This window comes from Cetorhinus maximus, chromosome 2 (assembly GCF_964194155.1).
Source record: "Cetorhinus maximus chromosome 2, sCetMax3.hap1.1, whole genome shotgun sequence".
Taxonomy (NCBI): Eukaryota; Metazoa; Chordata; class Chondrichthyes; order Lamniformes; family Cetorhinidae; genus Cetorhinus; species Cetorhinus maximus.
This window is the reverse complement of record NC_135880.1, coordinates 186,084,237-186,108,080: the sequence shown is the minus strand read 5'-3', so window position 1 is coordinate 186,108,080 and position 23,844 is coordinate 186,084,237. Positions and strand designations below refer to the sequence as shown.

The 23,844-nt window shown below is 41.7% G+C and overlaps 1 protein-coding gene across 4 annotated transcripts in view; it reads left to right on the top strand.

Annotated features, from left to right (window-relative positions):
* The window catches only part of aplp2 (amyloid beta (A4) precursor-like protein 2), a 172,247-nt gene that overhangs the window by 133,821 nt on the left and 14,582 nt on the right, over positions 1 to 23,844 (top strand). For all 4 annotated transcript variants that reach the window (XM_078530649.1, XM_078530639.1, XM_078530630.1 and 1 more), the window contains 5 exons: positions 2,124 to 2,198; positions 9,611 to 9,769; positions 11,369 to 11,497; positions 13,323 to 13,422; positions 22,567 to 22,722. In XM_078530649.1, the coding sequence (XP_078386775.1) occupies positions 2,124 to 2,198; positions 9,611 to 9,769; positions 11,369 to 11,497; positions 13,323 to 13,422; positions 22,567 to 22,722 (619 nt within the window). The remainder of the gene's footprint in view (positions 1 to 2,123; positions 2,199 to 9,610; positions 9,770 to 11,368; positions 11,498 to 13,322; positions 13,423 to 22,566; positions 22,723 to 23,844) is intronic.

Below are 23,844 nucleotides of genomic sequence, written 5' to 3'. Positions count from 1 at the left end.
ACCATAGAGAAATTACAGCACAGAAGTAGGCCATTCAGCCCTTCTTGTCCATGCCAGCCCGAGGACACCCAAGTACCCTTTCTAATCCCACCTTCCTGCACCCGGCCCATAGCCCTGCAGCTTACAGCACTTAAGGTGCAGATCCTTCACATCTTTCCTAAAATATTTCACCAGAACTGGATGCAATGCTCCAGCTGAGGCAGAACCAGTGTTTCATACAATTTTAACATAACCACCTTTCAGTACTCTAATAGTGGTCTAAGCAAAGCTTTATAAAGGTTTATCATAACATATCTGCTTTTGTACTAAATACCTCTATAATGAAGCCCAAGATTCCATATGCTTTGCTAGCTACTCTCTTAATATGTCCTGCCACCTTCCATGATCTGTGCACATGAACACCCAGGTTCCTCTGTCCCTGCATACATTTTAGAACTGTGCCATTTAGTCTATATTGCCTCCCCTATTCCATCTGCCACTTGTCTGCCCATTCTGCTAGTCTATTTATGACCTGTTGCAGTCAATTGGTGTCATCCTCACTTTGCCAGACCTCTAATTTTGGTATCATCGTTGGATTTTGAAATTGTACTCTATTCCAATATCAAAGTCTTTTATGTATATCAAAAAAGGCCGTGTTCCAGTACTGACCCTTGGGAACACCACTGTATACCATACTCCTGTCAGAAAAACCAATTGCCACCACTCACTATTTCCTGTCCTTCAGCCAATTTTTATCCAAGGTAACATTGGACCTCAATTTTGTTAACCAGCTTTTTATGTGATACTTTGTCAAAGGCTTCCTTGAAACCCATATAGACAATATCACTACATTCCCTTCATCAACCTTCTAATTGAATTTTTTGAAATAACAGAGAAATATCAAACACGATCTTTTAGAAATCCATGCTAGCGCTCCTTAATTAACTCAAACCTGTCCGAGTGCTTGTTAATTTTTTTACTTGATTATTGTTTCTAAAACCTTAACCACTACTAATGTTAAACTGACCAGCCTGTCCTTGCACTCTTTCTTGACTTCATGTGTCAAGTTTGCCACTTCAGCAGCACCTTCCAAATTTGGAAGCTTTACTGCCTGGAAGAACAAGGATAACAGGCACATGGAACATCGCCATTGCAAATTCCTGTGCAAGCCACGTACCATCTGGACTTGGAATTATATTGCTGTTCCTTCACGGTTGCTGGGCCAAAACCCTGGAGTTTCCTACTTAACAGCACTGTGGAAGTGCCTGCACCATTTGGCCTGCAGCAGTTCAAGAAGATGGTACACCATTATCTTCTAAAGGGCAATTAGGAATAGACAATCGCTATTACCAGTGATGCCCACATCCCATGAACAAATAAAAAAAAATAGAGTAGCACAAAGGATAGAGAGTTCAGAAATGGAGAAGTGAACATTCTGACACAGGAAAGGAATTGTGATTCTGAGAATCATAAATCATGTCTGGAAATTTCAAAGTCTTAGTGGTCAGTGTAGGAGATATTTTTGAGCAACAGTTTTGAGTGACCTAGAAGGTTGCATAGATTACAGAATAGAAACAGCAGAGGTAATTTAGCCCAACTTGTCTGTGCTGCTGTTTACAGAACAAGTCTCCTCCTTGGAAGATAGATAAGTTCTTAAATTGCCCACCATATTTGACAACATGCTCCTTGCTGAGCTGCACAAAAAATAAAGTGGACAAAAGCAAAATGTTAAATATGCTGGAAATATGAATCTATGGGGAGAGAATTAATGTTTCAGGCTGATGGCCTTTCACAGATGCTGTCTGATCTGCAGAGTATTTCTAGCATTTTCCATTTTATTTTTAAGTTCAGAAAATAATAGGTTGCCCTGCTGATTGTTTAGTACTTGTGGCAGCTGTTTCTGTTATGGTGGAGATGGCCACTGTGATGTTGGTTGTCACTCCAGGGCCACTGGATGTCACTAGTTACTATGGTCTTCGAAGCCTGCAAAGTTAATTCTTTTGGCAAGATTTCTGACTCTTGGGACTGCAGCAGTCATGCCATTGGTTGATGACTTAATATTCTTCCTGTTATCTTTAGAACTCTTGTGGACAAAAATCTCTGAAGTTAGCTGAATGACTTTTTAACTTCTGCTTTTAAATTAGGTAAGAGAAGAGTGGGAAGAAGCAGAACGACAAGCAAAGAACCTGCCAAAAGCAGAGCGACAGCTGTTGGTTCAGGTATGAACACATTCCCACATGATCATTGTGATTTTAAAAGCTTAGGTTTTTGGTCTGTTTTTGCTGTGTGGAATTCTGGACAATTAACAGGAGCAGCAGTTTATTTAGAATAATTATTTAGCAAGCTGTTTATGTTGTAATTACCTGACAGTAACACCCTTTGAAGTGAACTATATCCTGTGTCATTTTCACGTGGAAAATGTGCAGTACTTGCTCTCCAAATTTGGTTCTCAGATCAGAATTGAGGATGTTTGCTGTTGGTTGCGCAATGTTCACTTTTCGAGACTCCTCCAATCCTGAAGCAGTCCATATGCAACAAGACCTGGACAATATTCAGGCTTGACTGATAAGTGGCAAGGAGCATTCACACCAGGCAATGACCATCTCCAAATAAAAGAGAGCCTAACCATCTCCCCTTGACAGTCAATGGCATTACCATCACTGAGTCCCCCACTATCAACATCCTAGGGCTTATCATTCACCAGTTACTGAACTGGACTACAAGAGCAGGTCAGAGGCTGGGAATTCTGCGTTGAGTTACTAGCCTCCTGACTCCCCAAAGACTGTCCACTATCTACAGGGCACAAGTCAGGAGTGTGATCGAATACTCTCCACTTGCCTGAATGTGTGGCTTCAATAACACTTAAGAAGCTCAACACCATCCAGAACAAAGCAGCCCGCTTGATTGGCACCCCATCCACCACCTTCAACATCCACTCTCGCCACTGATGCATAGTGGCAACAGTGTGTACTATCTACAAGATGCACTGCAACAACTCACCAAGGCTCCTTCGACAGCACCTTCCAAACCCTACCTAGAAGGACAAGGGCAGCAGATGCATAGGAACACCACCACCTGCAAGTTCTCATCCAAGCTACACACCATCTTGACCTGGAATTATATCACTGTTCCTTCACTGTTGCTGGGTCAAAATCCTGGACCTCCTTTTGTAACAGCACTCTGGATGTTCCTGCATGGACTGCAGCGGTTCAAGAAGGCAGCTCACCACCACCTTCTCGAGGGCAATTAGGGATGGGCAATAAATGCTGGTCTATACACTGATGCCCACACCCCTTGAATGAATAAATAAAAAAAGTTACAAGATCCCATAAGGAGATCATTGTATTAATGAGCAGCAAGATGTTCAATTTTTTTTTTTAAATCCCTACCATCAGTGCTACCCTTGACAGCTTGGCTTTATTCTACCTAGGCCTGCTGCTTGTTGCAAAAAATGGGCAGTTCTGAGTAGCATAATGTCCATGCAGTAAGAACCGGGACAGCAGTACAGGTGGATCATCTCTTCCCCTTTAGACATCACATAATTTTGTTCACACTGTGAGGTTAGTATAACATTGGGTTCTGACTTGAGTGCAAGTAACATGTTTCAATTCAGAAATTTCCCAAGGCTATTTCAATTTGAGAGTTGGGTCTCATTATCCCATTGATTACTGGGTAACTTCACATCGTGGTCCAGAACTTGACAAACCTGTAAATTGCAGGGCATACTGGTTTCTCTAATCTCTTTAAAAGACAGTAAATTTCTCATTGTGGAAATGGAGAGCCAGGGTGTTTTTTTTAATTAACTGTGTTGAAATGAATAAGAGCAATCTCCTGTCCTTTTAGAACCAGCCCTTAAGCTTTATGTTAAGGTGTTAATGGCAAAACTGGCCCAGAGCCTAAATTCCAGGACTGCCAAGGGCCTTACTTCCTGTGGATAGCCATAATGGAACTCTGTTTGTTGTTCCAAGTTACTGCATTTTTGCTGTCTGCTTGCCAGCTTGTAACCCTTTTGTGCCTGCCTTGTAGCTGATTTTTTACAAAAATATAATTCTTGGGACGTGGATGTCACTGGCAAGGCTGGCATTTATTGATCATCCCTAGTTACCCTTGAGAAGGTCGTGGTGGGCTACCATTTGAGTTGTTGCAGTCCATATGGTAAAGGGACTCCTACAGTGCCATTAGTTAGGGACTTTCAGGGCTTGGACCTAATCGAGATAAAGGAACAGTGCTATATGTCCAAGTCAAAACTGTGTGCAGCTTGGAGATGGTGGCGTTTCTATCCACCTGCTGCCCTTGTTCTTCCAGGTGGTGGAGGTCATGATTTTGGGAGGAACTGTCAGTGTTTATACCAGATTGTTATGGTTCTGAGAGGGAAGGAGTGTCAACCCAGGTGCAGGAAATGGAACCGATGGACATAGTTGAGGGCCCTATTAACCACGGTTTGGGGAAACCCTCGGAGAAAAATAAAGATATATCGGAAGCACTAGCATGGATGCTGGCGTCGTCAGAAATGAGATTTTAAAATTGGGAGAATGGATTGGATTCCTTAGAGGAAGCAAGGTGGGAGGAAGTGTCGCCAAGGTTGCTGTAGAAGTTGTTCTGCTTATGTGGAACACTTGTAACAGTGTCTCCAATTTACATCCTTCCTTTGCTTGTCCACCTCCAACTCTTCCAATCCTCTCTTCAACTTCTTCTGTCTCCATTTCTGGGTGTAGGCTACTGACTAATATCCACTTTAAGCATGCTTGACCACAATAGAGCTCCCCTTGTCCTTGCCTTCCACCCTGCAAGTTTCCACATTCAGTGGACCTTCCTCTACCATTTCTGCCATCTCCTCCATGATGTCATCACTAAACAATCTTCCTTTCTCTCTCATCAGAACATAGGAAAAGGAGGAGGCCACTTTGCTCCTCAAGCCTTTTCTGCCATTTCACTCCTCAAGCCTTTTCTACCATTCAGTGAGATCATTGCTGATCTGTGACCTAGCTCTATATACCTGTCTTTGCCCCATATCCCTTAGTACTTTTGGTTAACAAATTTATCAATCTTAGATTCAAGATTAACAAATCATTGAACATTGGTTATCATTTGCAGAAGAGTTCCAAACTTCTGCCACTCTGTGTGTGTAAAAGTATTTCCTCTTGTCGTTCCTGAAATGTCTAGCTCTAATTTTTAGATTATGCCTCCTTAGCCCGAGACTGTCAAACAAGAGGAAATAGTTTCTCTGTATCTACCCTATCTGTTCTCCTTAATATCTTGAAAACTTCACTCAAATCACCCATTGACCTTGTAAATTCAAGGGACAATCCTAGTTTGTTTAATCTCTCCTTGTAATTTAACCTTGGAGTCCAGGTATTATTCTCGTAAATCTACGCTGCACTCCTTCCAATGCCAATATGTCCTTCCTAAGATGTGACCAGAACTGCCCACAGTACTCCAGGTGTAATCTAACCAGGGCTTTGTATAGCTGAAGCATACCACCTTGTATTTTAGCCCTCTAGATATAAAGGTCTGCTTTACATTAGCCTTTTTGATTATTTTCTGTGTATCATCATGATATTTTAATGATCTATGTGCCTGCACATCCAAGTCATTTTTGACCTCCACTGTTTTGAGCTTTTTCCCATTTAAAAAGTACCCTTTCAATCAGTCTGAAGTGAATAACCTCACATTTACCTGCATTGAAATGTATTTAGCACAGTTTTGCCTGTTCACTTAATCAGAGGAATAGGATTTAGAAGCAGGAGTTGGCCATTTGGCCCTTCGTGCTTGCCCTGCCATTTGACAAAATTATGGCTGATCTGGTTGTGGTCTCAACTTCACTTTGCTATCTGCCCCTCATAACCCTTGAATCCCTTGTCAAAAATCTATCAGTAACTCAGCCCGAATAAATTAAATGCCCAGCCTTCACTGCCTTCTAGGGAAGAGAATTCCACAGACTAATGACCCTCTGAGAGAAAATGTTTCTCATCTCCATCTTAAAAGGGAGACCACTTATTTTTAAACTGTCTCCCCTTGTTCTAGTCTCTCCCCAATGGGGAAATGTCCAATCAGCATTCGCCCTGTCAAGCATCCTCAGAATCTTACATGTTTCAACAAGATCACCCCTCGTTCTTCTAAACTCCATTGGGTGTAGGCCCAACCTAAGGAGAACAAACTGTGCATACTACTCCAGATGTGGTCTCACCAAGGCTTTGTTAAGCTGTGGTAAAACTTACCCACTTTTATAAGCCATTCTCCTTGCAATAAACGTCAGCATTCTATTTGCTTTCTTAATCATTTGCTGTACCCTCATACTAACTTTGTGATTTAGGTACCAGGACATGCTCTACACCACCGAGTTCTGCAATCCTTCTCCACTTAAATGATATACTGCTTTCCTATTCTTCCTGCCAAAGTGGACAAGTTCACATTTCCTCACATTATACTCCATCTGTCAAATTTTTGCCCACTTGCTTAACCTTTTGTAGACTTTTTACCTCCTTAATCCATCAAAATCTCTTTGCACTTTTATGCATCCACCAGCACTGCTTACAATGCTTCCTATCTTTGTGACATCAGCAAATTTTGCTTTCCATTCCATTATTTAAGTCATTAATAAATATGGTGAATTGCTGAGACCCCAACACGCACCCTTGGGGTCACCACCTGCCAGTTAGAATACCTGCTTACTGCCCCTACTTAGTGTCTCCAGCCACTTGGACAGTTCCTTACCAGGTCAGGAACCTGGCCTATTTAGTCCTCATTGCCTTGCAGCTATGTCTCAGCAATGACATGTCCACCAAGTTGAACTGACACCTACATTTCAATGTTTTCTTTATACGCCATATGTTTGCATAAAAAATGCTTATTTAGGCCTCACACTCTAACCTCAGCTCTAATATTTTACTCGCTCATTTCTTTCTTCTCTCTCCTGGTTTAATTATTTACCATTTTTAGTTTTTTCTTCACCGCTTGTACTATAACACAGTTTGTGACTGTTACTCTACTACCCTCCAACACACCCTCCCACCCTAACCCACTAGTTCAAAGCCCTTCTGACTGCTCTACCTCATCTTTCCATTCGGATCCTAGTCCCAACCTAGTTCATGCTCCTTCAGCCACATGTTCACCTCCTTAATCTGCTTATCTCTATGGTCAATTTGCATGTGGCTTGGGCCATAATCCAGTGATTATATAATCCCTGAGATGCTTTAATTTGATCCTCACTCTCCAAACAAGTCCTCTTGCCTACTCTTTCCAATGCTTTTGGTCTCAATATGGACGTCAATGACTGGATCCTTTCTCCTCCCTCGCCAATATCCTTACAAGTCATTTTGAGATGACCCTCTTCCTGGCACCAGGCAGGCATTGTACTAGTGGGATTCTCAATCCCCCTTAAAATGGATGCTGTCTGTTCCCCTAATTATTGAATCCCTTCCAAGTACCATATTATGCTTCCCCCCCCTCCTCCCCTTTGTATGGCTTCCTGCTTCAAGGTGCCATGGACACATTCTGATTGACTGTCTTTATCCTTATTCTTAAAGATAGCAAGTACGTTGTGCCTCTTGGAGACAATCAGTTTCTGCTGATCTTCATTCTCTCAGCTCACCTGGGTTCCTTACTCTCTACACCAACCCAGTTCTGAACCTGAATCTCTCTACAAGGTGTAACCAAATTCTGGAGCAAACTGTTCAAATTCTGCTCCCACTCCCTTATGTGCGGAGCATGTCTAACTCGCATTTCAGCTCAATGCTATGTGCTGGAAAGATTTGAGAATGAGTCATCTACTCATGTGTGTTCACTTGGGTCAGTCTCATTGTCCTCAAACTCCAACATACAGCAGTCCAGACACATACCCTGTTTTGTCATACACTGGTCTAGAATATTTGTATCTACCTTTTAGTTTGTAAGTTTTCTTTTTCTACGTGCTAACTTGCACTAAGTGCTAAAACACTGGAAAAAATGTGTCCTTTTTTTAAGACTATCTTCTAAACTTACCAGAAATAAACTTAAAACTTGTTCTTGATTTGATCTGGGGGGGGGAAGAACATTCAGCAACTACTCACTAACCATAGTTTCCTGTGTACTAACGTCACTTTAGGTGTTTCTGCGCTCTCCCTGACACTCGCATTCACTATATTGTGGGCTCCCTGATTCTTGAGCTAATTGATCATACACTAAAATGACTAAACTCGCAATTGTATATAAGTATATCGATTCTTAACCTATATTTTTGCCTTCAAACCCTTGGGTTCTGCTGCTCCTAGCTCTATGTTGATTTAGACGTGATGTCACTTTTTGAATTTTTTTCCACACTCTTCTTTTGGTCTCTGCTTTGCTGGACTGCTGCTGATGCCTGGTTCTTGCACTGCTTTTAAATGGTCTGCTCTCCCAATGTACTTGACTGAAGCATTCCAAAGGTCGATGACACTTTGGTCCACACCTCACTCATCCCCTTGCCTTCTCATGTTAATGCAGGAGATGCAACACCTGCCCTTTACCTCCTCCCTTCCCAAGGTCCAGGGCCCAAAATACCCCTTCCAGGTCAAACAGCATACCTGTACTACTTTCAACTTGTCATTCTGTAAGAAGTAACGGTAAAGTATTTTTATGTAGTCTGATATTAGTAATACTGCAGCCTAGGTTTATCAGAATGATACTAGATTCCAAGAGTTAAGTCACAATGAGAGATTACACAAACTAGTGTGTATTCCTGGAGTTTAGAAGGTTAAACGATGATTTGATCTAAGCTTTTAAAATATTAAGGGCAACAATTAAGGCAGATGGACAAAAACTATTTCTACTGGCTGGGAATGTAGGACTAGGGGTCTAAAATTTTCATGTTTCAGTCAGACCGTTCAGGAGTGAAATTAGGAAACACCTCCACACACAAGGGGGGTGGAAATTTTGAACTCTTTTCTGCAGATGGCAATTAATGTTTGATCAATTGTAAATTTTAAATCCAAGATTGATAGAGTTTGGTTAACTAATGGTATTAAGGGGCAAAGCTGGGTATATTGAGTCAGGTGTGATCTCATTGAATGGCAGAACAGGCTCAAGGGGTTAAATGGTCTGCTCCTGTTCCTATATTCCCATCACAAGAGGACACAAGTAACTGCAAAACAGTATTGTGTATATGGTCTGATGCCAGTAATATCATTGCGATATTGAATATAGGACATTCCCATTCACAGCTAGAATTATAGGATTTTTTTGTGTATTAGGTCTTTTTGCTCAATACACATATCTGATTCTGAAGAAGCTATCAAATTAGTCCCATCCTTATTCAACACATCTTGGAAGTAGCAGCCACTCACTGCTGAGAGGGCGGATGGAGCCTCACTACAACGTCTCATCTGAAAGACACCACCTTCCCACAGTGCAGCACTCCATCAGCACTGGAGTTTCAGCTTGGATTATGTGCTGAATTCTCTGGAGTGGGAATTAGTGTTACTCATTGAACGACAGCTGACACAAACATTTAACTGTTAAGTATCTGTCCTTCCCTGCATACTTCAAGTTCTTTATTGTGTTTGGTTTTTACATTGAATAGTTGTCCCTGGATACTACTTTGTATAGAAGTGAATAGATCTTTGATATAAATGGAATGAGCTGTGCAGTATGTTGATGACCCTTTTTTCCTGCTAAGCATTTCCAGAACATGGTTGAGGCTCTGGAGGAAGAGGCAGCCACTGAGAAGCTGCAGTTGGTTGAGACTCATCTTGCTCGAGTTGAGGCCTTGCTAAACGACCGTCGTCGTGTTGCTTTGGAGAACTACCTATCTGCATTACAGGCAGATCCACCACGTGTGAGTACTCATTGTTTTTAATTGCTAATGGAATTTGGAACAGAGACTTAGGACAACAAACCCCTCTCTTCCCTGTACACAAATCTGATCGATCGAGCATAGAATAAAAGAAACCAGTGAGGCTGAGTAACCAGAATAACTTACTGGATTGTTCCATGTACTTATTATGAATTCATGTCCATGACTTCTGAGGAATAACAAATGTTATAAAAGTGAGAAAAACATCTTACCTGAGTTCCTGCTCCCAGATGAAGCACAACATTTTCAATTCAGGTTTCATCAGGGAAGCAATAGTAACATTTTCAGTTTCTAAATTATATTACAGTTAACGCATGGTTCTTCTGGTAAAATGCTTTGGATTTTTAGCTATTCCGCCTTTCAAAAGGGGCTATGATGGCCAGAATTGATTGCCATAATTTTGGTATTATTCAGGGCAGCGGTCACAAATTAATACTGTGACTGTAAAATATCAAGCAATTTCAACAGTGACGTCCAGTTTCTAGATATCTGGTGTTGGTGGTCACAGGTGAAAATGTAAAGCTTTGTGTTGGAACGCTTAATCTGTTCCCTCTCAGGTAGTCACAGTGTATCTTCATAGTCCTTGCTGTGATAAAGATCTTGAGCCTTTTCTTCCAGGCCTTGGCACTGCAGGCTGACCAGGGGGGTGGGGGGGGGGGTGCCATGTGCCATTGCTTGCTCACTCAATTAGTTGGTTTAATCTAGGAGGGGCTGCCATCATGAACACTGCTTGCTGCAGCTGCCAGTTTCGCAACTTCTCCTCTACAAATTGTGCCTATCTGCTGACACTCACTTCCACCTTATCCAGGACTCGGGACTTGCAAAGCACTTTTGTGAAATATTTAGTCTTCCCTTTTTCAGATGGCATCTCTCTTTTTTCCTCTTCCCTTTCTCCCTTCCCTCATTGCTTCTCTCTTTTCCTTCCTTTTCTATTTTACCTTTGCCATTAATCTTGTGCTAGTTCTTGTTTCCATGGCTGCTTTGCCTTATTTTATTTTTAAAAATATTTTTATTTTCTAATTTTATTATCTGTTTGTCTCCTTTTTGAACACAAACTGATTTCATTCTCCTTGTCTTGTTCCCATTATTTCCACACTCCTGTTTTAAGCATTGAATTTTATTTTGACCCCACTTGTCTCAGTCCCTGATATTTACATAAAAACAAGAGTTGCAAATAAAATGAAAATTGATGCAGGACTCAGACACATGAGCAATCTGAAAACATCTGGAGTGCATGTTGAGTGGTTAAGCAAGAGGCCAGGATGTGAAACTGAGCAAGTTCTCTGACAGTAGATTGGAGATGGGACTTTTTGCTGTGCAGTTTGAGAGCTGACATTTGATTCGTTGCAAATGGATTCACCAGATCCCAAGTGGGGCTGTGCTAGATGGACATGCTGGGTTTACAAAGGGTGAACAAGGTAAAGGAGACAAATGGGAATCCAGTTGGAGAGAAGTAGAATTTGTAAGTACAGTAATTCCTTAAAGAAAAGTGTCAGTGAATTAAAATAAAAGTTAAATCCTGGGTTTCAGCCTGCTGTTCTGATGGACACTGATGTCTTTGTTGAATAATTTCCTCTGTAGCCTCACCGTATCCTGCAGGCCCTGAAGCGTTATATCCGTGCAGAGCAGAAGGATCGGCAGCATACTCTTGGACATTACCAGCATGTCATGGCTGTAGATCCAGAGAAAGCAGCACAGATGAAATCTCAAGTGAGTGAAATATTATGAAACAAGTTACGGTGCTCCTATTATCCAAGGGACTAGGGAAACTCCTGCTCAGTGTCTGGTTCATCTTTAGAATGCTCCTGAGACATCGGTCTAGGATGCAAATGGTTGTTGACTCTAATCAGTTTGCAGTTTTCCAGCAAGATACAGTAAAATAATAACTCCACGGTTGAACAAGTTTAATCAAAAAATCCTTGGAAATATACAATCGGAGTTCGTTAAGTGCATAAATGCGGACTTCAGAGCACTAAATTACACCTATCTGGATATCTCTAAGCACTTTACATCAACAAGTTACTTTGAGATACAGTAACTGTCCTGTAGGCAAATGAGGTAGTCATTCGGCAAGATAAGACAAATGACATGTGTCATTTAAGAGGGGGATATTAGCCAGAGCACTGTAAGAGCCCCCCATTGTTCTTCAATTAGTCTGACCAACCAGCATTAGCAGACGGGGCTTTGGTTTGACATCTCATCCAAAGGATGGCATCTCCAGTGCAGCAGATACTACAGTAGCACTTTGTCCTGGATTATGTATTCATGCCTTGGAGTGGGACTTGAATCCACACTTCTGACTCAAACAAAAACGGAAATACTGGAAAAACTCAGCAGGTCTAACAGCATCTGTAGAGAGAACGACAAAGTTCACGTTTCGAGTCCATATGACTTCTTCAGAGCTAAAGAGAAGTAAAAATGTGATGAAATTTATACTGTTTAAGGGAGATGGAGCAGATGAAGCTCAATAGAAGATCAGCGATGGGTGGGGGAAAAGGAGACAAAGATGTCGTGCAAAAAGGACAAAGGGGGTGTTAATGATAGTGGTAAGGGCTAAAGGAGGTGCTAGTAGTGTCATTGAGGTAAGAAAGCAGAATGTGATAATAGCAGGACAAGGGCAAGTACTCTGAAAAGAACAACATGAACAAGTGACAGATGGACCCGTGGGGGTGGGTTGGGGGAAGGGGATGTTGGTGGGGGAATAAGATTAAAAATAGGATGAAAAGTGGGGATAAAACAATGGATAAATTAATAAAAGTTAAAAGAAATAAAAATAAGTGGATTAAAAAGCAAAAATGAATATTGGAAAAGGGATAAAAATGGGGTGAGGAGAGAGTTCAAGGCCTGAAGTTGTTGAACTCAATTTAACTCAATAATATTTATTTTCTATTTTTATTCATTTATTCTTGTTTTATCCCCAACTTTTATTCTATTTTCAATTTTTTTCCCCGCCACTATTTCCTCCCCCCACCCCACCCCCACAGGGTCCATCTGTCACTTGTTCATGTTGTTTTTTTTTTGTCCTGCTATTATCACATTCTGCTTTCTTACCTTAATGCCACTATCAGCACCTCCTTATGCCCTTACCACTACCATTAACACTCCCTTTGTCCTTTTGTTCATGACATCTTTGTCAATCCCTCCTTTGCCCCCACCTATCGCTGGCCTTCCATCCAGCTTCACTTGCTCCATCCCCACTAAACAGTATAAATTGCATCTCATTTTTTGACTTCTTTTTAGCTCTGAAGAAGAGTCATACGGACTTGAAACATTTACTCTTTCTTTCTCTCCACAGATACTGTTAGACCTGAGTTTTTCCAGCATTTTCTGTTTTTGTTTCAGATTTCCAGCATCCTCAGTATTTTGCTTTTATCTGTCTGACTCAAAGATGAGTGTGCTACCACTGAGCCAAGCACTGTGAAAGAAAAGCTGAAAATGCCTTTTGGCTGAGGTTGATTACATTTGAGTTTCATTATTGTTAACTTAAGCAAACAAGTGTTAAAATACTTTTACTATGATTGTCTCCGGTGCCTAGGTGGTGACCCACCTCCACGTTATTGAGGAGCGGATGAACCAGAGCCTCTCCCTGCTTTACCAGGTGCCGTTTGTTGCTGAGGAAATCCAAGATGAGATTGGTGCGTACAAGTACTGCAGCACTTGTTTGTGTTTGATTACTTGAGAATAGTTACAATATAGATCAATTTTGCAATTCTCGCAGTGCAGAATGCACACTGAGGTGCTTGGTGAATTAGACTTGGCAGTCCTATTTGTTTCTTATGGCTATTGCAGCAATCTTTGGCATTTTGGAAATCCGAGCAGGTGCTTCACTGAGCACTGAATTAATCCACCACTTTCACGTGGGCAGCCTCGCGACCTGTCCCTTATGACCGCCCATAAACTACTCCCAATGGCGAATGGAACATTTTGGCCTGTCCAAGAAAGGAAATCTGTCTGTTTCAGGCCAGAGGGTTCAACTTCTGGCCTCAGCTCGAAATATGGGGCAAAGATCCGTAAACCAAATTGAGGAGCTAAGGCACAACTTGGGAGATGAGCACCAATATGACCCTATTCTACTTGGGATAAAGAAATAAGCATTGTGTTCAGTGGTGAGGCAACTTGAATTCCTATTTGCCAGGTGTAACCCTGCAATCCCTCAGTTAACAGCCATATAATTAAGAAAGAAGTGATGTGTTAAGGTAGTTTTTTTCCTTTATGGAGGGAAGTCTCATGGCTTCACTGGCGTATCTACAACCTGGCAAAACCCTGGGAGTTAGGCAGAGCTCCCTTTGGTTCATGATAAAGCTGGATTGCAATTTCTAATTGACAGATAATGAGGCTTGCAAGGACCTTTTCAGGATGTTACTGAGACTTGTTGCAGAGGCCTTGTTGTCTATGGGCTATATTTGACGAACAGCAAAACTTGCATGCACGAGTCTTTACGTATGACTATTTAATAGGATTTAATTTCACTTCAATTGAATATAACCCTGCTCACAGCCAGCAAGAATGCTGTGTAATTTTGTCCCTTTAGTTCTTTACATCCTCTGCTCTGTGAAGATTTAACCTTCACAGCACACAAAAGCTGACTGTGATTGAACTACCCTTTTCAAACATACTCGTTAAATCTGTTCATATTCTCAAGTTTACTTCCATTTTCCCATGCAACTTTAAAGCAACTACAGGCCAGTCAATTTACCAACTGTTGTGTGGCATAGAATCATCAGCCTGCAAATTTTTCATTTTCAAGTATTTATCCAATTCCCTTCTGAAAGTTAATATTGAATCTGCTTCCACAACCCTTTGAGGCAGCACGTTCCAATTGATCATAACTCGCTGCATTGAAAAAGAATTCATTTTCCTCTGGTTCTTTTGCTAATAATCTTAAATTTTTTCGCTGCTGGTTAACGACTCTTATGCCACTAGGAACTGTTTCTCCTTATTTACTCTGTCAAAACGCTTCATAATTTTGGCACCTATAATAAATTTCCCCTAACCTCTGCTTGAAGGAGACCAATCCCAGCCTTTCCACATAACTGAAGTCTCTCATCACTATTCTAGTTAATCTCCTCTGTACCCTCTCCGAGGCTTTGGCATCCTTTCTAAAGTGTTCTGACCAAAACCGGACACAGTACTGCAGCTGAGGCCTAGTGATTTATTGAAGTTCAGCATAACTTGCTTGCCTTTATAACCTAATGCCTTTTTAACAGTCTTATCAATTTCAGTTATTTAGTTTAAAATCCCATGTTGATTTCAGTTTCATTACCTTGCATTTCCCACTCATCAGCCTAAGTTCCCAGCCTTACCAGATATTGTAGCTTCTTTATTACCATTTTACCCCATCCCTGCATTCGGTGTCAACTTCATGCTTAAGCAGCTGTGTTTCTGCCCTTGTTCATGTAATCATGTGAGAATTCCAGTAACTGAGATTGGTGCAATCAGATAGTTAACAATGTTTGGTCACTTCAAGATTCTATGAATTGTTTTGTTTTTGTTAACCATGTTTAAATGCCCTATGCTAAGTAACTGTCCCAAAGTTGTTTCCCATAAAAAGCCATAAGAGTAGATTACAATTGGCCTCTTGTTTCATTACTACAATCCATAGGAATATTTGAAACATAGATTTACAGCATTGAAGAAGGCCATTTGGCCCATCAAATCCATGCTGGCCATGAAAGTGTTATCCAGTCTAATCCCACTTTCCATCTCTAATGGCATCTGGAGTTTTTAAAAATATGAGTGTACCTACCTCCAGCACACTTTCAGGCAGAGAATTCCAGATCACCACCACTCTCTGGGTACAAAAACTACTTCTCAACTCTCCTCTCTCCTTCCATCGGTTACTTTAAATCTGTATCCACTTCAATGACCACTCTGCTAATACAGATAAGTTCTTCTAAACTGTTATATCCAAGCCCTTCATGATTTTATGCACCTCAATTAAATTTCCCCTTACCCTCCTCCTGACCAAAGAAAGCAACCCCAGCTTTTCTAATCTTTTCTCATAGCTAAAATTTTCCATATTTCGTAATATCCTCTTAAGTCTCTACTGCACCTCTATGGTGCGATCACATTCTTCCTGTAATTCAGTGACCAGAGCTGTACACAGCAGCCCAGCTACAGACTTTTTTCATTCTTTCATTGGATATGAATGCTCCTAAGCCAGCATTCGTTGCCCATCCCCAATTGTCCATGGAAAGTTGGTGGAGAGCTGCCTACTTGAACTCCTGTAGTCCACCTGGTGTAGGTATACCCACAGTACTGTCAGGAAGGGAGTTCTAGGATTTTGACCCAGCGACAGTGAAGGAACGGCATTGTAATTCCAAGTCAGGATGGTGTGTGGCTTGGCGGGGAACTCGCAGATGGTGGTGTTCCCATGCATCTCTGCTGCCTTGTCCTATGTGATAGAGCTCGCGTATTTGAAAGGTGCTATCGAAGGAGGCTTAGTGAGTTGCTGCAGTGCATCTTGCAGATGGTACACAATGCTGCCACTGTGTGTCAGTGGTGGAAGAAGTTAATGTTTAAAGTGGTGGATGGGATGCCGATCAAGTAGGCTGCTTTGTCCTAGATGGTGTTGAGCTCCTTGTTGTTGGAGCTGTGCTCGTCCAGGCAAGTGGAGAGTATTCCATCACACCTCTAACCCGTGCACTGTAGGTGGTGAACAGACTTCGGGGAGTCAGGCAGTGAGTTACTTGCCGCAGAATTCCCAGCCTCTGATGTGTCTTGTAGCCACAGTATTTATACAGCTGTTCAGTTTCTGGTCAATGGTAGCGCCCAGGAAGTTTACAGTGGAGGATTCAGCAATGGTTATGCTGTTGTATGTTATGGAGAAGTGGTTAGATGCTCTCTTGTTGGAAATGGTCATTGCCTGGCACTTGTGTGGCACAGAATTAACAGTGCAAATAGTTGTGAATGGGTACGATAAGATTGCGATTACGCAGACATGACTGAAGGGTGACCAAAACTGGGAACTGAATATCCAAGGGTATTCAATATTTAGGAAGGGCAGACAAAAAGGAAAAGGAGGTGTGGTGGCATTGTTAGTTAAGGATGAAATCAGTGTAATAGTGAGAAAAGATATTGACTTAGAAACTCTAGATGCAGAATCAGCCTGGGTGGAGCTAAGAAGCATCAAGGGATGGTAAACATTGAGAGTTGTCTATAGGCCTCCAAACAGTAGGGTAAGGTGGGGGACAGCATTAAACAGGGAATTAGAGATGCATGTAACAAAGTTGCTACAGTAATCATGGGTGACTTTAATGTACATATAGACTGGGCAAACCAAATTAGCAATAATACTATGGCTGATGCACTCCTGGAGTGTGTACGAGATGGTTATTTTGGACCAGTACGTCGAGGAACCAACTAGGGAATAGGCTATCATAGATTTGGTATTGTGCAATGAGAAGGTAATAATCTTGTGTGGGGTCCTTGAGGGAAGACTGATCATAGTATGATAGAATGTTTCATTAGGATGGAAAGTGAAGTAGTCCAATCTGAAACAAGGACCTTAAATCTAAACTAAGAGGGTATGGAGGGTGAGTTGGCTAAGATAGACTGGGGAACTTCATTAAAAGGCATGACGGTGGATAGGCAATGACTATTATTTAAGGAACAAATACATGAGAGAATTTTCTTCTCTCAGGGCTTTGCAACTTTGGAACTCTTTGCCTCCGAAGGTGGTGAAGGCAGGGTCATTGAATATTTTTAAGGCAGAGTTGGACTGATTAGCTCGCCTAACAAGAATCTAAGGTTATTCGAGGTAGATGGGAATGTGGAATTCGAAACACAAACAGATCAACCATGATCTTATTGAATGGTGGAGAAGGCTCAAGGGGCCAAATGGCCTACTTCTACTCCTACTTCATATGTTCTTATGTTCCCCAATGCTCCTCATCTCTGTCCTAAAAGGGCAATCCCTGATTTTAAAACGGCGCTCCTTAGTTCTGGACTCACTCTTAAGAGGAAACAACCTTTCCACATCCACCTTGTTAATACTGTTCAGGATCTTCAAGTCACCCCTGACTTTTCTAAATCCAGTGGAAACAAGCCCATTCCGTCTAATCTTTCCTCATCAGACAACCCGCTCATTCCAGGTATCAATCTAGTAAACCTCTGATCTGCCTTCAACGCATTTACATCCTCCCTTAAATGGGATTGGACAAAATCATCATGGATCTATGAAAGGGAAATCATGTTTGACAGCGTGGAGTTTTTTTGAGGACATAACTAGTAGAATAGATAATAAAGAACCAGTGGATATGGTGTGTTTGGATTTTCAAAAAGCTTTTGATGAAGTCCCACATAAGAGGTTAGTGTGTATAATTAAAGCACATGGGCTGAGAAGTGGCAAGTAACATTTGTGCCAGGCAATGACCATCTCAGCAAGTCCGAATCCAACATCTCCCCTTGATATTCAATGGCATTACCATCGCTGAATCCAACCCCCCCCCCTCCACTACCAACATCCTAGGGGTTACTATTGGCCAGAAGCTGAACTGGACTAGCCATATAAATTCTGTGGCTGCAAGGGCAGGTCAGAGGCTGGGAATTCTGTGGAGACTAACTCACCTCCTGACACCGCAAAGCCTGCCCACCGTCTGCAAGGCACAAGTCAGGAGTGTGATGGAATACTCTCCACTTGCCTGGATGAGTGGAGCTCCATCAACACTCAGGAAGCATGACACCATCCAGGACAAAGCAACCCACTTGACTGGCATCCCATCCACCACCTTAAACTTTAACTCCCTCTACCAGTGACGCACAGTGGCAGCAGCATGTACCATCTACAAGATGCACTGCAGCATCTCATCAAAGCTCCTTTAAAACAGCACCTTCGAAATCCGCAATTTCCACCACCTAGAAAGGCAAGGGTAGCAGATGCATGGGAACGCCACCTGCAAGTTCCCCTCCAAGTCATGCACCATCCTGAGGAACTATATTGCTGTTCCTGCACTGTTGCTAGGTTAAAATCCTGGAACTCCCTAACAGCACTGTGGGTGTTCCTACAACATATGGACTGCAGTGGTTTATGAAGGTGGCTCACCACCACCACCACCTGAAGGGCAATTAGGGATGGGCAACAAATGCTGGCCTAGCCAACAACACCTGCATACCATGAACGAATAAATTTTAAAATAGTGGTGATATTTGTTGAGCGTCTTCCTCCAGTTAGTTGTTTAATTGTTCACCACCATTCACGGCCAGATGTGGCAGGATTGCAGTGCTTTAGTTTTGGGATCACTTGGCTCTGCCTATCGAATGCAGCTTCTGCTGTTTGTTATGAAAGTAGTCCTGTGTAGTACCTTCAAGTTGACCTCATTTTTAGGTATGCCTCGTGCTTCTCCTGGCATGCTTTCCTGCACTCCTCATTGAACCAGGGTAGATCGCTTGGCTTGATGGTAATGGTAGGGTGGGAGATATACTAGGCCATGAGGTTACAGCTTGTGTTTGAATGAAATTCTGCTGCTGCTGATAGTCCATAGTGCCTCATGGATGGCCAGTTTTGAGTTGCTAGATCTATTCTGAACCTATCCCATGTCGCATGGTGAGCGTGTCACACAACATGATGGACCATATCCTCGATGTGAAGACGGGACTTGGTTTCCACAAGGACAATGCAATGGTCACTCCTGCCAATACTGTCATGGTCAGTTGCATTTGAAGCAAGTAGATTGGTGAGGACAAGGTCTAATAGGGTTTTTGCTCTTGTAGCTCTCTCACCACCTGCTGCAAGCCCAGTCTCAAGATATGTTCTTCAGAACTCAGCCAGCTCGGTCAGTAGTGGTGCTACCTAGCCACTCTGGATGATGGGCATTGAAATGCCCCAACTAGAGTACATTCTGTGCCTTTTCCTCCCTCAGTGCTTCTTCCATGCTCCACATGGAGAGCACTGATTATTAGCTGAGGGAGGGTAGGTAATTACATTGCCCTTGTTTGGCTTGATCCCATGAGACTTTATGCGATCCAGAGTCAATGTTGAGGACTCCCTGGGCAACTCTCTCCTGACTCTCTGCCACTGTGCAGCCACTTCTGGTGGCTCTGTCCTGCCGATAGGACAGACATACCCAAGATGGTGATGGTTGTGCCTGGGGTATTGGCTGTAAGGTATGATTTAATGAGTATGAGTTTGTTGCTTGACTGGTGTGGGACAGCTCTTCAACTCACATTTTAGCATAACCGCCCTTTTCTTATACTCTTGACCAATAAAGGAAACTATCCCAGAAACCTCCTTGACCACGTCATCTTCCTGTCCTGTTAGTTTCAGGAATCTGTAGGCATGCACTCCAAGATCCATCTGTTTCTGTACACATCTCAGAATCCTACCATTTATTGTGTATTCCCTTGCCTTGTTTGTTCTTCTCAAATGCATTACCTCATACTTCTCTTGGTTAAATTCCATTTGCCACTTTTCTGCCCATCTGACTATCTATACCTTCCTGCAGTCTACAGCTTTATTTCCTTACTGTCAACCACATGACCAATTTTCATATCATCTGCAAGCTTCCTAATTTATATTATACCCCTTTTTTATTTAAGCCTAAATTATTGATATATACCGGGAAAATCAAGAAACCTAGTTCTGAGCCCCTCTGGAAACAGTTTTCTAGTCACAAAAACACCTGTTGACCAATACCCTTGTCTTCCTGCTACTGAACCACTTTTGGATCCAAGTTGCTCATTCCCTTGGTTTCCATAAGCTTTTAATTTCCTGATCAGTGTGCCACCTGTGGGACTTTGTCAAAGCAAGTAGTCCTGGTGTTTTGTCTTCACCTTGCTGCTAAACTCTACATAGACTGCATCAAATACACTAGCCTGATCAACCTTATTTGCTAGCTCCTCAAAATATTCAATCAAGTTAGTCAGACACGACCTTACCTTAACAAATTGATGCTGACTGTGCCTCTTGAAATGATGATTTATAATGTTTCTCAGAATTGTTTCAAATAATTTTTCCACCACTGAGCTTAGGCTGACAGCCTGTAATTACTCAGACTATAAATTCTTCTCTATTTAAAGAACAGTACAGCATTAGTTGTCCTCCAGCCTTCTGGCACCACACCTGTATCCAGAGCACCCTGGGATACATTTCACCTGGCCTTGGTGATTTATCCACTCTCAAAAATGATAAACACCTTAATATTTCATTTCTCATTATGTTTATCCCATCCAGTGTTTCACACTCCTCCCCCTTAACTACAATGTCTGCTTCGCTTCTCTCTTGTGAAAACAGGTGCAAAGTATTCATTAAGAACCATGCCCACATCTTGCGCCTCCACACAAAAGCTATTTTTTTGTCTCGAATTGCCTATTTTTTTTTCCTTAGTTATCCTTTTGCTCTTTATGGGTTTTTCTTGATTTTACTTACCAGTGTCCTTTTTTTCATGCCCTCTCTTTACTTTCCTATTCACCCCTATATTTCTATACTCCTGGCTTTCTGCAACACTGAAGTCTTAACTCCTTGTTATCTCCTTCTTGACTGTCTCTCACTGCTCAGACACTGGTTTACTTTCAAATAGCTGTTTCCAGTCTACTTTTGACAAATCACATTACAGCTTAGTAAAATTGGCCTTTCCCCAATTTAAAGCTGACCTGAGCTTGATCTATCTTATAACTGCTCTAAATCTAGTGGAATTATGGTCACTCCCACTAAAATGTTCTCCCATTGATGTCCCTTCCATCTGCTCAGATTCTGCTGAGATAAAACTCAGTCTAAAACTGCTCCTTCTCTTGGTAGGCTTGCTACATACTGGCTAAAAATGTAAATATTGTGACCCCCACCCCCCACTTTATTATCCCCCTTTCCATCCTAACCTGTAACCCAGGAATGTTGAGCTACCATTCCTTCTTTCTTTAAGCCAGTCCAAAGTAATAGTTATGATTTCATACTTTCAAGTGTCCATCTGTGCCCTCAGTTTATCTGCCTTATTCACTTGATTCCTTGCATTGAAATCTGTGCCACTAATCCTTTTGTTGTCTATTTTCTGACCTTTGTTTCCTCAACCTTCTATATTGCTTATTAAATTTCTGCTACCTTTTGGAATATTGTGGGATGTCACAGAATTTAGTGTTTTCTAATGTGTAACCTTTTCCCATGTATTGAGCTCCTAGTCTCAGATGAATTCAGAAGTGCTTGCTCACAATAAGCAAAGGGAATTGAACAGATGAATAACTGATCCAGCTCAGTCACCATACAACCACTGAATTCCAGGGCAGAGAGCTGCAAGTGAGCAATTGCTGCTTAGGGAAGATGTATGGATGGAAAAGACAACTTAGACACTATAGGGGATATCAAAACAAGGGGACACAGTTTCAAAGTGAGGGGTGTCCCATTTAAGATAGAACTAAGGAGAATTTTTTTCTGAGTGTCGTTAATCTGTGGAATTCCCTTCCACAGAGCATCAGAGGCAGGGTCATTGAATATTTTTATGGTTGAGTTAGATAGATTGATTAACAAGGGAGCCAAAAGGTTAAGGGGGTGAATAGGAAAATAGAGTTGAGACCACAATCAGATCAGCATGATCTTATCAAATGGCGGAAAGACTCTAGGGGCAGAATGGCTTACTCCTGCTCCTAATTCATATGCTCGTATAAATAAGTAAATGGACAGCTAGAGAAAAGCGTGCTGAAATTTGACAGCCATCCGATTGAATGATTACCCTGGCTGTTTGCCGCCTATGTGTAATTTATCAGTGGGTTTGTGTAGATCGATTTTGTTCTGTGATTTGTTTCATTGATTTTATCCCAGCAAAATGTGACAATGTGAAATGCACTCTCCCTAGATGAGCTACTCCAGGAGCAACACTTTGGTATGGATCAACTTGCTTCCAGCTCTGAAAGCCAAACTGCTTTTGATTCTGTAGAGGCGCCATTCATTGATGGCAAACCATTCCGGCCTATTCAGGTTAAGACCATGCCTGCTATCACTGATGTACAAGGTATGTGATGCTTGGAACAAAGGATGTAAAATTAGTTGGGTTATTCATTGAAATGATAATTAAAAGATTGATTGTTCAGGATAAACCATAAATAAAGAAATTTCTCATTGCAAGATGGAAATTTTTCAAGGTAAGGTCAAAAACTCTCAAGGGTGAGGTAAGCCATCCCATCTGTGTAGATGTACATCCCCAGCAACTCACTCCATAGTTAGATCAGGATTCCCATGATACTGTGGTGATAGTGAGAGAGAGGGGGGGGGAGAAGAATGGGCTATCCCAGAATCTGTGAACGGGAGATATATGTACAGAAATAAATTTGGCTGGTCAGCATGTGACCCTTTTCACCCCCTTCTCCTGCAGTGGTTGTGCCAATATTGCAATCAATTTTCAAATTACCATGTTTAGATTGAATTTAAAAATCAGACTAATTCCTTCCTAAATTCTTATATTGTACATAACGTGGTAAGGAACTTAAAGGCAAATAAGAGGGTTTATGTCTGTATAATATATATATATTTTTAGATGAAATTCCTGTTGTTTTCCTTGATGTATTTCTTAATCTTAGGGACTTCCCCAGCCAATGCCATCACCCCAATCATTATTGTTTTGTGTCAGAATTACAGGAGCCATTTCCAAACTGCAAATTGCAGAGTCTGACTATAATGTAGCCCTTAAAATCTGCCAGTAAAGAGTGTTAGCACTGGCCATTCAGAAAAACAATTTTCCAAGAATGGTTCAGCATTGGGTTCAATTTTCAAATTGTCTTTGGGTCTGTGGTTTCTGTTGGTGCAGCTTCTTAAGAAGAAAGCATATTTCATAAAAAGCAGGAAACCCCTAACTTGCTGTTGACTGGCTGGCTCTCTTTCTGGGATTCTGTGGCTGGTACTCTAGCTTGGTGTGTCTGAACCTTGGCACAATTTGTCAGCTTCAACAGATTCATCTAAGACAGGTAGGTGTCATCACAGGCTGTCATCGATTCTCAGTGCGGTTGTCCACATGTCAGTATAGGTATAAATTAACAAATGGGCTGAAATTAATCTATAATTTTCCATACCCTTTGCGATAGGTAAGTTGTGAAGTTGCATTGTCCATGACATCATCTTATTGCTATTGTCAGCTGTC